The 15560-nt window shown below is 42.4% G+C and overlaps 1 protein-coding gene across 2 annotated transcripts; it reads right to left on the bottom strand.

Moving 5' to 3' along the window:
• Positions 1–1572: 1572 nt before the first annotated feature.
• On the bottom strand, positions 1573–9632 carry LOC123426851. 2 transcript variants are annotated; one of them, XR_006622325.1, is made up of 6 exons: positions 8847–9632; positions 5355–6049; positions 5157–5234; positions 2687–3613; positions 1920–2055; positions 1573–1770 (listed from the first exon to the last, which is right to left on the bottom strand). XR_006622325.1 is itself a non-coding variant. In XM_045110747.1 (5 exons), the coding sequence occupies exons 1-5, from the start codon at positions 8950–8952 to the stop codon at positions 2005–2007; spliced, it is 1857 nt and encodes a 618-aa protein (XP_044966682.1). In that variant the 5' UTR covers positions 8953–9632; the 3' UTR covers positions 1573–2004. The 2 variants fall into 2 exon arrangements, 1 of the variants encoding a protein (XP_044966682.1); XM_045110747.1 differs by having other exon boundaries at positions 1573–2055.
• Positions 9633–15560: the final 5928 nt, after the last annotated feature.

The raw sequence follows: 15560 nt of genomic DNA, 5'->3' as shown, positions 1-15560 counted from the left end.
AATGATATGAAAAATGAAGGCACTTTGATAATTCATGACATGTGTAATTTTACATTGTGGAGGATGATATAGAAGGGCAGCCAATATGGGATTTTGAAAAGCCCGGAGTTCAAGTCCGCCCAAACAAGAGGTGGAGCATCTTGCTAAGTTTCTTGAGATGCATCACAACTTCAAGATCAACAAGTGTACATGCAACGTCTCAATGATCTTGTGAAATACACGTGGATCCACGCTGGAAATCAACAAACTATGTATTTTATGTTGTGGTTATGCATTGTGAACACATCTTATTTGAACTATGAATTTTATGTGTAAATACTTTTTAATTTGTGTGTGCTATTCATTATTTATATGGATTTAAAATTTCAAAAGTGAGGATTGTGGTTACAAATAAAGACATTTGAGGGACGGACCTGACATTGTAGGTCGACAGCAGGACGTGTCCATTTAAATTTCTTAGAGCACCAGGGCCCAGAACTGCCGAGACTGGTTGTAGATGCTCTGAACAATTAAATTGTCATGTGGTTTTTGGCTAGTTTTTATATAAATCATGTCAACTTTCTTCTTTATGAAACCATGCGCTCTTCACGGGTTCCAGATAAAAAGAAAATCCTTTCGCCTGAAAAAAGGGTGGGTGTTTCTTCTCTGACATGCTTCCTATCAAGGATGCCTCATGTTACCTATACTCACTTCGGACATGGACGTAGTTTTGGTCATTGGTTTGACTAATTAAATATATGATATATGTCATCAAAAGCATATAATTAGATTCATATATGAACATGGTTTTAAAACTTATATTTTAAGTCACATATAATCTATATTTACCTACTTAAATTATCAACCTATAACTATGTAGTGCTTTGCCTCGTAAACTCCGGCTCTTATTGTGTACTCTGACAGCTTCATACGCTAGAAACTAGAGATCAGCTTTCCGTATATTGCTGTTTTATCATCTTTTCCTATATGCTGTTTTGGTAAACGTAGCTTATGCTCCATATAGCTTATTTTCTCTGTAAAAACGAAAGTTGCTTATCTAGTTTAATTTTTTTGGTGCAGTGGTTGGCCAAGAAGGCTCTACATGTAACTTGCCTTTTACTATAAAATACTCCGTATGTACTGCAGGAGTCTATTACTCCCACTGTCCCATAAACACTCTTATATTATGGGACGGAGGGAGTATTTCCCTGTCAATTTATTAAAAATAGCAAAGCCAACAAAACATAACTTACTAAGAGTTGAACAATCTAGTACTAATATGTATCAAACGTTGACATGACCAATCAGTTTTATCTACTTTCGAAGCATAGGAGGGGGCTAAATTAAATACCTAATGATCAAACAAGAAGTCAAGTCATATATTCACCTAAGTGACCACCATATGACTAAAAGATATCTGGGCCCAATAAAATCCCGGGAAGATCTTTCTGATCTCATTTAACCGAGCATGCCAGAGCGAGAGCGCCACCAATTGCAAAGACAGGAAAGCCAGATAAAAGAGTAAACAAAACAATAAAAGAAATAATGCAAAATTTTAGATCACAGTAACCAGACAAAAGAGTAAACACAACATTAAAAGAAAATTATGCAAAATTTTAGATCACAGTAACCATAGGAACGTCCTTTTCATGTAAAGACCAAGTATTCTTTTTTTCCTTTCTTTTCTGAAACAAGGATAAGCCACGAGAAGTATAAAAAAGAAAACATCCTATTCTTTCTGAACGCAGAACTATGTGCCTCCAACACCATCCTACTCACTCGCCATTCCTTCTGGGAAAATGAAGAAGAAAATCCTCAAACCACTTTTCAGCATGGAAAAGCATCAGTCTACCCATGAAAACTCCCCACAGAGCTGAAATTTACGGGAAAAATATCTTGACTTGCTAAGCTAATCATCCCATGAGAGTTGAGGTAGTTACCCAAACTCTTCATGGTACAGCTTGATCTCCAAAAGCTCAAAGCATGGTTGACAACGCCGGTAATTTTGATTGATGAGTACTATCATTAGCCCCTACATTCCTCGAGCTTCTGCTGCAGCCTCACATTGTGCCTTAACTACAAAGTAGTGGGAGGATATGTTAAAACACTGAAGATGATAGATACACATGATAAAATATTTATAAGTGTTTGCATTCCTGATGTGCATTACCAGAAACTTAAAATGATATATGCACTATCACGTAAATGGTAAAAAATTTCAAAACATCAACCAGATCCTGAATCTCACAATACAGTAAATAATTATAGGATTTCATTTCCGCTTCAATTGAAAAATGGTATTGTTTATTGCTAAACCCCACAATTATTCAACATGCCTCATCAGAAGTTCATTCATAATGACACCCAATACTTGCATGACAAACCATGACAATGATCCATTCTGCTGACACCGGGTTAAGGAATAAATAAAATTGAGATAGAAGTTTTTGAAGCTTTTTTGGCAAAACTGAAAGAACGGGGAACCCAAAACTACGAGTACTTAATGGAGACTTGTGAAATTTATTATTGAAAAATAAGCATGTGAATTGTGTATTGAAAAGCCAAATAATGTTGATGACCCAAAAGTTATAAGTACTTGACTGAGACTTATGAATTTTACTATTAAAAACTAAACATGGGAATTGATTATTGAAAGCCAAATAATGTTCATAAACTAGAATAAGTTAAGAAACAGAACAGAACTTACACAATCAGCAATCTCTTCCTGTTTCAGAGGCGGAACAACTTCGTCTTCTTTCCAGCCAAGAGATTTAAGGAAAGCCATTTCTTCTGGACTTGGTTCATCTTCTGTAGGATACGATTCCTCTTTCCCTGCTACAATGGGCTCAAACAACAAAACGGCTTTGTCATATCTAGAGTTTGACTTCGCTGAAACATCAGTTGTATCTGTGGGTATAATGGATAGACTAGCTTTAGCCTCATCTTCAGCATCAACAAGATCTGATGAAGAGTTGGCATCCTTGTTGTCAGCTACAATCTCATGCAACCCCTCGTAAAAAGCATCACGAGGTTCTGAAGGTGGCTTGATTTCCTCATTGTCAGAGAGGTGTCGCTGAGATCCATCACAAGAATTTGCATCCTCGCATGAACTACTTCCAGTTTCAATACACTTGATTCCACTGTTAAACAAGGGCAAATCAACAGAGGGGTTCTTCTGCTCATCAATCAAGCTAGATGAGGACTCGATACCAGCACTTGAACCATTTAAAGACTTGCTCCGGAGTAACTCAAAGAATTTATGCTTTTCTTTTGCACTTGATTTTCTCTCACCAGATGAACCTTGCTGTAGATGCAAAGGGAGGCCATTTACAACGCCTTTAAGCTTATGGTTGACAGTAGACCTTTTCAGTGGTTCCACTGAAGAAGATTGACCTAGAACAGGGCTCACGGGATTGCTGGAGCAGTCTTTGGCAGTATTTGCAGCACCATTCTGATCACGAGTCAGGACTTGAAAGCTTCCTGATTGGGATGGCTTTAAAGGCTCAGATTTGACTGGAGTACGAACAGAGCTGTTAGAAGGCTGTGTTGACAGTTGTGGCGCGGTCTTCACAGGACCATTAGAATCCCCAGCTCTTGCACCTTTAATTTTTAACTTATCTGACAAACTTGATATCTGCGCAGCATTCTATATGAATCAGTGCAAACAGAAATGCTGTTTCTTTAGTATAACACATCACTCAATAAACAAGTGAAACAGAAATAGAGCCTTAGGAAGCACATACAAGTTCAAAATGTCTGCATCCTATTATGGATTGGAATTACAATTTTACGTAAAAACAAACTGCAAAACCCCACAAAATGCTGTTCACATGTCTAAACAAATTATGTTCCATATTATTGATTGCATGCTTAATGACCCAATGCTGATCAAGTAATATACAACAGTGAAGCGTGCTCCTCAAACAAATAGTAGAAAACGCAAATATCACAAACAAATAAAGCCTTTAGTTCCAAACAAGTTGGGGTAGGTTAGAGCTGAAACCCATAAGATCTCGAGACCAAATCATGGTTCTGGCAATTGATAGCTAACTTCCATGCACCCCTGTCCATGGCTAGTTCTTTGGTGATATTCCAGACCTTCAGATCTCTCTTTACGGACTCCTCCCATGTCAAGTTTGGTCTACCCCGACCTCTCTTGACATTATCAGCACGCTTTAGCCGTCCGCTATGCACTGGAGCTTCTGGGGGCCTGCGCTGAATATGCCCAAACCATCTCAGACGATGTTGGACAAGCTTCTCTTCAATCGGTGCTACCCCTACTTTATCCCGTATATCATCATTCCTAACCCGATCCTTTCTTGTGTGGCCACACATCCATCTGAACGTGCATCTCCACTACAAACCTAATTGTTGAACATGACGTCTTTTAGTCGGCCAACACTCAGCAGCATACAACATTGCAGGTCGAATCACCGTCCTATAAAACCTGTCTTTTAGCTTTTGTGTCACTCTAAAACGTAAAACACACACTACCAGTGAAAGTTTTGTCAGAAAAAAACTCTGTCTATGTAAGAGATATTTCATGTGCTTTAAGTTTTTTATTTGTCTATTGTATAGTTAGTAAAGCACCAACTAGATCAATACAATTCATAATCCTGTGTTATAGAATAAAGCTTCTAACCTAACAGTGACTGGTGGACCTACATGTGTCGTAAATTTGTTCAGGTCCAAACTGCAGAGTTAAATAACGAATGTAGGAAAATATTGAGGATGATGGTTTATTAAAACAGAAAAATGTATACTTCACAATTCCCGACAAGTATCTTCAAACTACAAACCAACACAGTATGTTTATTTCAAACACAAGATGCATTGCATTTACATAAATTGTTATGGTAGAAAGACACCAGTCCTTAACAATGCTCAGATAATTGCCAAAATCTGCTTAGTGGATTCTTGCAGTTTGCAAAGAACATGAAGCAACTGAACCAATATATGGCCATATCTTCTAACTATTTTGAATGCGATCACTAATAACATGCATAATTTAGGATCATTGCAGGAGCAGATTCCTCCAGTAGGAACAAATGATGTGGCGGATCCACTAATGACACTCATATTCAAATAAAGTCACCTGGTAATAACACAACCATGGTAATAACACAAGCAGCAAACAACAAAACAAGAAATATTCATGTTGCAACAAAGGCACATACAGATGTTTTGTTTGATGAAGGCGTCAGAGGTCTTAGCCTCATAGTTCTTTCTTCGATCTTCTGAGCATCAATAGATAGCTGGGTAAAAAAGTTGCACATAAAACACTATTTAGATCAAGTCACTAGAACAAAATATGATTACAAACCAAAGAAAGAAAGAAAAAACACAGATATCATATTCATTATAGATTGCACTACCTGGGGTGTGGTGGAAACTTTTAATGGTGCTTGCATTACAGTTTCAGCCATGCTTAATGCCGTCCCGCAGCTCGACACTTCAGGCTGCCTACCAGAACCAGCATGTGATAAACCAGAAGAAACATAGTTATTGCTTGGCTCGCTAAGTCCAGGAACTTCTGCTAGCACCGAGTTCCAGCCATCAGGTGCAGTAACCAATGGTATGCTCTGAAGTGGGGTGCTAATTCCAGGAGATGGAACTCTACCAATATCTTGCTTCACATCATTGTCCTCAGAACTAAGGTGTGGAAATTCTTGCTCAAAGGAGATACCACCAGCATCCTTTCTAGATAGATTACCATTTTCCAAACTTACTCCAGCTGTCCGAGTCGATGTGTCCAGCTTTGGACGAACACGACTGAGCCTATCGCTTTCAGGTCTGCAAGAGCTAAAGGACCCAAAGCCATCACGCGAAGAGCCATCTGGAAGACCCAACCTACTCTCCCAATCATGGAAATCAGAGTCCTTTTCACACCCTCTGTCTCTGTTGCTCCTTCCAAAACTGGCATAGCCTCTTGACTTCACTGAGCCATCCCGATCATGCCGTCTGGACACACTTGGGCCAGAACCTCTACGTGAAGAGGACTGCTGGGAGCTCCGTTCACGATCACGGCCTGATAATCGGTTTCTTGATGAAGCACCCCTGTCTTGATCACCTAAAGCATCAAACAAAAACTTCTTAGCAAAATGCAGTGATTTTGCAAGCACAAAAGAATAGTTAATTCAAGAAGGTCCATAAATGATCAGTTAAACCATGAAACAGTACACCAAACCACGAAGGTAGTGACAATGACAATGACAATGACTGGTAACTGAACAATTGAACATCAATCCTTACTAAGTGCAAAGTACAAGAACAAAATAAATCACAAGTATTATGTAACATTATTAAATAAAAAGATGCAGTGACGATGTAATATACATTGTACAGTATGATCAGTATTTCATTGTTGCAAATAACACACAGGTCACAAAAAGCAAAAAATATGATCTTACTAGCACATCAACATAAGAAAACAATAATAAAATACTGTCTTCAACAAACTTTTTGTAACTAGAAGAGTATGCAGCGCAGCAAGCCTCTGCACCTGGAATCCACAATTCCATTTGCCGTGCCTACAAGCAGCTAAGTCATCGATGTTGCACAGATGAAGCTTGGGACCTTGTATCTAAACCTGAGAATGGTTTCATACTTGAACCATACCAGTTCATTTATCTCTCAAAACCATACTTGAACCATACCCATTTAATGTCATTTTTAGCCCAACCAAAACCGAACCACTATTTTTTCCACCCAAACCAATTTAAACCCAATACATAACCGTGAGTTTAAACCCAGTACATGACTATGGGTTTGTTTTAATGTACATATGATTACACAAATTGACATGTTAAGAAGCAAATGAGATAGAAAAGGCATAAGTGCATCTACAACAGTTTGGAAACAAAGTTATCCTTGAGATACAGTCAGCACACAGCAAGAGGCAAAAAGAACATGCCCATGGCTGAAAAGCTCACTAACAAGTGTATGAAAACCAAATTGCTTAGCAAAAGCACAAGCAAACACTTCCGATTTTCATTTGGTGTTTCCCCATAATACATAATTACATAGTGCATTACAGCATGCACGTGAATCAAAGATACTCGTTCTCGGTCGTTGTTGATTATTGCATATAACCAATGCCTAGAAACCGGTTTGGACCCATAGTTTATAACCGTTAATAACCAAACTGTTTAAACCCATAACCAACTAGACCCAAACTGGTTTCTCCACATACCTAAACCAAAACCAAACTAAAAAAATCTCAGCCCAATAAAACCTGAACCAATCAAACCCAAAGTAAGAACCGAACCGTTACACCCGGTTTTTTAATAACCATTCTCAGGTTTACTTGTATCCTTTGTGTCCCTGGCTCCTTGCAGCAGGACTAGTCTAGTGCATGCAGTAACTCCCGGCACCTATCCTGCCTCTGAGTGGATCCCGATCTACAACCCCAGAGTGAGCATCTAGGCCAAAGTGAATAATGCGAAATTCTGTCATGGAACTCTTGGTGACGGGTTTTTTATTTCAGCACTTGCATAAGTGCAGTGAGGTTGCCAAGAAATGCTGAAGTGAAGAATAAGTTTAGCTAATTATATATTTACATTTCTAATACTTTAGTTTAATTCGTCCAACATTAGCTTTGTTTATATATGCTAGTCAGCAAATCAAAACAGGTTATGGTAAGAAAGACCGGACTGCATTTGCTTGGCTCTACTGCTACCAGTACCCTACATTGAACAATTAGCTTACAAAGATCAGTGACCACACATGTCCACTGTATCAAGAAAAGAATATTATCTATTGCTAAAAATGTGTTGCCTACCACTACCCCTTTCGAAACTAGCGGTGGTGTGGTACAGCTGTGTATATATTTGTGTACACAAAAGGGAATTACATTCAACTATCTATTGCCAACTATATAACAAAGATTCGAAAAATGCAAAGGATGAGAATAGTCTCAGTACATCAACTACGTGTCATACCTCTCCAAGAATTTCTTAATAGGTGCTTCTGTCTAATCCTGCTGTATTCCCTATCAAATCTGGTGCTACAAGGACTGCTGCATTATAGCAACATGGCTAACCAACATAAAACTGTAAATTTTCACATCCAAGAAAGTCTTGGAGGTAACTCACATTAAATCACTTCCGAGTAAAATAATATCTAATTTAACAACACTTACTGCAGTTAAAATGACACACAGAATGATAATCATTAGTTTAACAAGCACCCACACAATGCTGATGTGAGCAATGTCTCCAAAGTCAGATTCCTCAATGATTACCACAAGTGCACAATTACTCAATTAGTCAATTATAAATAGACATATTACACTGGTTCCATGTTCCATGCAACATACTCCCTCCGTTCGGAAATACTTGTCCGAGAAATGAATGTATCTAGATGTATTTTAATTCTAGATACATCCATTTTTGCGCCAAGTAATTCCGGACGGAGGGAGTATAAATAAAGCACTTCACAGTACAAGTATTGCCCTTAAATTAAAAAAAGGCGAATATTGGTGGTAGGAACACTGAAGAACGATCATTGTCGTAAGGAAAATGGTGAGTTTGCAGGCAGCAACTGCACACTAGAAGTGCACTAACTTCCTCATGCATAAATAAACAAAACTAGTAGCAAGAACAAAAAAAAACTAATCACTGATTACAGCTGCTAGAAACGCCTCTGGTGCGACTCCTGTAATAACAATTACAGCTGGTGTAAAGTTACCAAATACAACTAGAAACGTCTCTGGTGCACTCATGTAATAACAATATCCAATGCCACTAGAAAAGTCTCCGCCGTGACTCCTATAATAACAATTGATCTTGCATACATTCTATAAACGGCAGTAACCACTAGCCAGAATATGCACCAAAATGGCAAATTGGCAAGGAAAGGCAGCTCACCTGCACGGGGTGAAGTTCCTGGTCGGAGACATGTGGCGGCCACTGTCGGTGTAGCAACCCCGCGAACCAGCCATTCTGGCTTCAACGAGGGCTCACCTCGGTCCATGCCAGCTGGCGCCACTCACCATCTACACCTCCCAGCAGCAGGATCCAGTCCGGCACAACAATGAAACAACCACCAATGCCTTCCACTTCTCGCCAAACACTGAAGGCGGTTACAGCGGATTCAACGGCGCATCCGCGCCCAACCTCAACTCGGAGGGGAGCAGAGACCACCGAACCCTAGCCCCCGCACCAAACCCTAACCCTCTCACAAGACAATCTATCTCAGACACACATGCTCAAAAAATAAATAAAAAGGACTGCTCAGGGGGCAAAAATCGCTCCCCTCCTCCCGTATAGCTATCGGTCTCACGCCGCCGCGACACAATTGATCGACCAGGACGCGGCCGCCCGGGATGGGGCGCCCCGGCGGGCGACCAGCGAGTCAGCGACGACTCTGTGTACGGCGCGCTGGATTTCTCGATGGGCCTCGTCGGGAAATCTGCGGAAGGCGGCGGCGTTGGAGGGTTGGAAAATTTCGTGGGGATTCGTCGGGATTCGCGGGATTCGGGAAGCTCTTGGGAGGGGATTTGGAACGCCGATTTTTCGAGAGGATTTCTATTTCTCGGAATTTTTGTGGGCTTGTGAATTCCGTGGGGAGTGTGTGGGTTTGTGTGGTGTGCTTGTTCGTCTGGGCACGAGGGAGAGAAACCCTATGCAAAATGTGACTTTCAGCACCCTCCTCGCCCCTTCCCTGTCCCGGATGACGGTTGATTTCCTATCTGGCTTTCCTTGCCTTCTTTTTTTTCTTTTCTTTTACACAGCACGCTCACTACTAAGAGCATCTCCAACACACGCGCTAAAATAAACCGAGCACGTGAAAAAACGGATTTTAACACGTCCGACCGAATCGTCAGCTCCAGCATACGCGCAAAAATCGTGGGCGTTAAAAACACTCCGCACGCCGAACAAAACAGCATCGTGCACTGTTTTTTTCGGGCGCCCGTTACCCCGCGCGCGAAGCGAGCAACCGCCGATGAACTCTCCGCTCGCACCCGCTTTCACCCCGCCCCGTGCCGCCGCCAGCGACCTCCAGCCATGGGCGGGCGCTCCGACATTCCCCCTCCATACACACGCGACATCTCCGTCATCCCCGTCATCGCAAACCCTAGCACGGGCTTGACCTCCGTCGTCGATGCGGCTCCAAACAGCGGCCTCGCGCGCGGGCTCTTCATGATGCCCCGACCGAGCGCGTAGGATGGCGTTGCGCCGCCGCCGGCCGCGTCACGGAGCTCCGCCTCCAAACGAACCACGACGGCCATCGCGACCGTGATTGCGACCGCGACAGCGACGGCGTCCAAAAAGAAGAGGAAGGCGGTGACAAAGAAGAAGGCATGAGTGAGGCCGGCCGCGCCTCCACCGCCCGAAGCGCCGGAAACATCGCAATTTGTTGCGCCGGCGGCCGATGCACACACAATGCTCGATGAAATGCTCACAAGGTATATTTTTTGTTCTTTTTTGTTGTTGTTGACAAATGTGCACATATGTAGATTGATTTAGTTTTTTTTGTCATGTTACTTTGTAGTTTTAATGATGACGCATATATGTCGACTATGGGTGTTGGCTCCAACAATTGGTCTCAAACCAATGAAGTTGATGAAGACAAATATGAAGTGGGTGATGAGGGTGAGGGTTTGATCGATGCATCGAAAGAAAGGGAAGAAGAAGAAGGAGAAGGAGAAGAGAAGGGGAAGGGGAAGGGGAAGGCGAGAAGGAGAAGGCAAAGGCAAAGGCGAAGGCGAAGGCGAAGGGGAATCTTTACCTCCGGACCATTTCGTAGCTCCTCATGACATCCGCGATCTCATCCGGAACTCCGAACAACCTTCGGTCACCATCATTCATAACTCAACAATACCAAATCGTCACCGAACCTTAAGTGTGCAGAACCTGCGGGTTCGAGAACTGTGCAGACATGACCTGAGACACTCTCCGGTCAATAACCAATAGCGGGGCCTGGATGCCCATATTGGCTCCTACATATTCTACGAAGATCTTTATCGGTCGAACCACGATGTCAAGGATTCAATCAATCCCGTATACTGTTCCCTTTGTCCATCGGTATGTTACTTGCTCGAGATTCGATCATCGGCATCTCCATACCTAGTTCAATCTCGTTACCGGCAAGTCTCTTTACTTGTTCCGTAATACAAGATCCCGTGACTAACTCCTTAGTCACATTGATTGCAAGCTCATTATGATGTTGTATTACCGAGTGGGCCCAGAGATACCTGTTCGTGATATGGAGTGACAAATCCCAATCTTGATTCATGCCAACCCAATAGACACCTTCGGAGATACATGTAGAGCACATTTATAGTCACCCAATTATGTTGTGACATTTGATACACACAAGGCATTCCTCCGGCGCCTCGGAGTTGCATGATCTCATGGTCATAGAAGCAGATACTTGACATGCAGAAATTGTAGCCATAAGCTGACGCATCATATGTTACGTTCATAGTTTGGGTCTTTTCCATCTCATCATTCTACTAATGATGTGATCCCGTTATCAAATAACAACTCATGCCTATGGTCAGGAAACCTTGACCATCTTTGATCAACGAGCTAGTCCTTAGAAGCTCACTAGGGACAATGTGTTGTCTATGTATCCACACATGTATTTGAGTTTCCAATCAATACAACTATAGCATGGATAATAAACGATTATCATGAACAAAGAAATATAATAATAACTAATTTATTATTGCCTCTATGGCATATTTCCAACAGTCTCCCACTTGCACTAGAGTCAATAATCTAGTTCACATCACTATGTGATTCACACCCAATGAGTTCCGGGGTTTATCATGTTTTGCTTGTGAGAGAAGTTTTAGTCAACGGGTCTGAACCTTTCAGATCTGTGTGTGCTTCACAAACCTCTATGTCATACTGTAGATGTTGCTACGACGCTCTATTTGGAACTATTCCAAAGGACTGCTCCATTATACGATTTCGGTATGCTAGTCAGAGTCATCTGGATTGGTGTCAAAGCTTGCATCGACGTAACCCTTTACGACGAACTCTTTTATCACCTCCATAGTCGAGAAACATTTCCTTAGTCCTCAAGTTACTAAGGATAATTTTGACTGTTGTCCGGTGATCCATTCCCGGATCACTTTTGTACCCCTTGATAGACTCATGGCAAGGCACACATCAGGTGCGGTTGAAAAGCACAAATGCTCCCTAAGGTGGTTTTGATAATTGATCACAACATATGCATCATTGGACTAATGATCTTATCCTATTATATTTTAGAAAAGTTCAAAAGATGCATTGGCTAAAGGTTTTTGTGGTGAAACCCCTTGGTGCAAAAAAGGAATAAGATTAGCTCAAGCTTCAAGCAAGAAGACTCTTCATTTTATATTTGTGAGAAATCACTTTTGAGTCCATATGAAAGCTAATACTATTAAAAAGGGGTGAGGTATTAAAATGAACTAGTTGCTCAAGTGCTCGGAGATAGCCACCAAAAATACTCAGTCATTTTCCCACATACCACTTCTGTCAAGAGCCACATATCCAAAATCGGCGCCACCAAGTTTTCAGATTCGGCCCTACCGATTTTCAACCCACACAGAACCCTAGCCAAACCTACCATTTCGCTACAACCGATTCTGCATCGGTGCTACCGAGTTCACGTGACCAACTTTTTATTGCCTCGATACACAAAATCGGAATTTCCGAGTTTTGGTATTAGCGTCACCGAGTTGGGCCATCTCACTACTAGCCACCTTTTCGGTTTCACCGAGTTGTGTATATCGCTCTCACCGAGATTCAAAAGTTCTTGCCTTTTGTGCAAGTCGGTACCACCGAGTTTATGACTTCGGTCACCGAGTGGGTCACTTTAGGTGTAACGGTTGGATTTTGGGTGTTGCCTATATATACCCCTCCACCTCCCTCTCATTCGTAGAGGAAGCACTCAGAACACACACTTCATTGCCACAACCATTTTTTTGAGAAAGAGACACCTACTCATGTGTTGAGATCAAGATATTCCAATCCACCCATTTGAAACTTGATTTCTAGCCTCCCCAAGTTGCTTTCCACCAAATCAATCTCTCCTACCCATGCCTATTCCGTGAGAGAGTGATTGAGTGTTGAGGAGACTATCTTTAGAAGCACAAGAGCAAGGAGTTCATCGTTCTACCACGTCTATTACCTTTTGGAGGGTGGTGCCTCTCTTGGAAATATACTCTAGAGGCAATAATAAATTGATTATTATTATATTTCCTTGTTCATGATAATCGTTTATTATCCATGCTAGAATTGTATTGATTGGAAACTCAAATACATGTGTGGATACATAGACAACACAGTCTCCCTAGTGAGCCTCTAGTTGACTAGCTCGTTGATCAAAGATGGTCAAGGTTTCCTGTCCATAGGCAAGTGGTGTCACTTGATAATGGGATCACATCATTAGGAGAATGATGTGATGGACAAGACCAAAACTATGAACGTAGCATATGATCGTGCCAGTTTATTGCTACTGTTTTTCTGAATGTCAATGTATCTGTTCCTATGACCATGAGATCATGCAACTCCCGGACACCAAAGGAATACCTTGTGGGTTATCAAACGTCGCAACGTAACTGGGTGACTATAAAGGTGCTCTATAGGTATCTCCAAAGGTGTCTGTTGGGTTGGCATGGATCAAGACTGGGATTTGTCACTCCGTGTGACGGAGAGGTATCTTAGGGCCCACTCGGTAATACAACATCACAACAAGCCTTGCAAGCAATGTGACTAAGGAGTTAGTTACGGGATATTGTATTACGGAATGAGTAAAGAGACTTGCCGGTAACGAGATTGAACTAGGTATGGAGATACCGACGATCGAATCTCGGGCAAGTAACATACCGAAGGACAAAGGGAACATCATACAGGATTAACTGAATCCTTGACATAGAGGTTCAACTGATAAAGATCTTCGTAGAATATGTACGATCCAATATGGACATCCAGGTCCCGCCATTGGTTATTGACCGGAGAGTGTCTCAGGTCATGTTTGCATAGTTCTCAAACCCGCAGGGTCTGCACACTTAAGGTTCGGTGACGTTTCGGTATAGTTGAGTTATATGTGTTGGTAACCGAAGGTTGTTCGGAGTCCCGGATGAGATCCAGGATGTCACGAGGAGCTCCGGAATGGTCGGAGGTAAAGATTGATATATATGAAGTCATCTTTTGGTCACCAGAAAGGTTTCAGATTCATCGGTAGTGTACCGGGAGTGCCGGGAGGGTACCGGAGACCACCGAGAGGGGTGTGACGACCCAAAAGGGTTCATGGGCTGTGAGAGGAGGTAGACCAGCCCTTGGTGGGATGGATAAAGCCTCCCCTAAAGGCCCATGCGGCTGGAATAAAGAAACAAGGCAAAAAGATCAAAAGGTGGAAAGAGTTTCCAATTAGGAAAGTGTCCTAATAGGATTCCACCTCCCACAAGGGAGGTGGAATCCTCCTCCTTGGTTCGGCTGAAGCCCTAGGGGATTCCCTTGGAGGCCAAGTCTCCTCCCTCTCTCCTCCTATATACACTAGAGGTTTACGATTTTTGAGACACAACTTTGCCACGTGCAACCCTAAACCTCTACTTTGTAGTTCTTCCTCTAGATCAGATTTTTGCGGTGCTTAGGCGAAGCCCTGCAGGAATAAGATCACCACCACCACCGGAGCACCGTCATGCTGCCGGGGAACTCATCTACATCCTCGTCTCTCTTGTTGGATCAAGAAGGCGGAGATCGTCATTGAGTTGTACGTGTGCGGAACGCAAAGGTGTCGTTCGTTCGGCACTTGATCGAGACGAATCGTGGGACGGATCATGAGACGGTTCGTGGGACGGATCGTGGGACGGTTCGTGGGATGGATCGTGAAGACGTACCACTACATCAACCGCGTTTATTAACGCTTCCGCTTAGCGATCTACAAGGGTATGTGGATCCGATCTCCCTCTCGTAGATGATCATCACCATGATAGGTCTTCGTGTGCGTAGGAATTTTTTTGTTTCCCATGCAACGTTCCCCAACAGTGGCATCATGAGCTAGGTTCATGCGTAGATGATATCTCGAGTAGAACACAAAAGAGTTTGTGGGTGTTGATGTTTGATTTGCTGCCCTCCTTAGTATTTTCTCGATTCAGCGGTATTGTTGGATTGAAGCGGCCCGGACCAACCTTACTCGTACGCTTATGAGAGACCGGTTTCATCGACTAACATGCAACTTGTTGCATAAAGATGACTTGCGGGTGTATGTTTCTTCAACTTTAGTTGAATCGGATTTGACCGAGGCGGTCCTTGGAGAAGGTTAAATAGCAATTTGCATATCACCGTTGTGGCCTTGCGTAAGTAAGATGTGATCATACTAGATACCCATAGCAGCCACGTAAAACATGCAACAACAAATTAGAGCACGTCTAACTTGTGTTTTGCAGGGTATGCATGTGATGTGATATGGCCAAAGACATGATATGATATATTGGATGTATGAAATGATCATGTTGTAATAGTTAAATATCAACTTGCACGTCGATGCTACGGCAACCGACAGACTGGAACCCGTCCGGTTGGAGCACAACTGGCTGCAGCCTGCCGGTTGGAGACCTGTCCGGATAGAACCCATTCAGCTAG

This window comes from Hordeum vulgare, chromosome 2H, assembly GCF_904849725.1.
Source record: "Hordeum vulgare subsp. vulgare chromosome 2H, MorexV3_pseudomolecules_assembly, whole genome shotgun sequence".
Classification (NCBI taxonomy): Eukaryota; Viridiplantae; Streptophyta; class Magnoliopsida; order Poales; family Poaceae; genus Hordeum; species Hordeum vulgare.
Note: the sequence above shows the minus strand (reverse complement) of the source record. Positions and strands in the feature narration are given on the sequence as shown.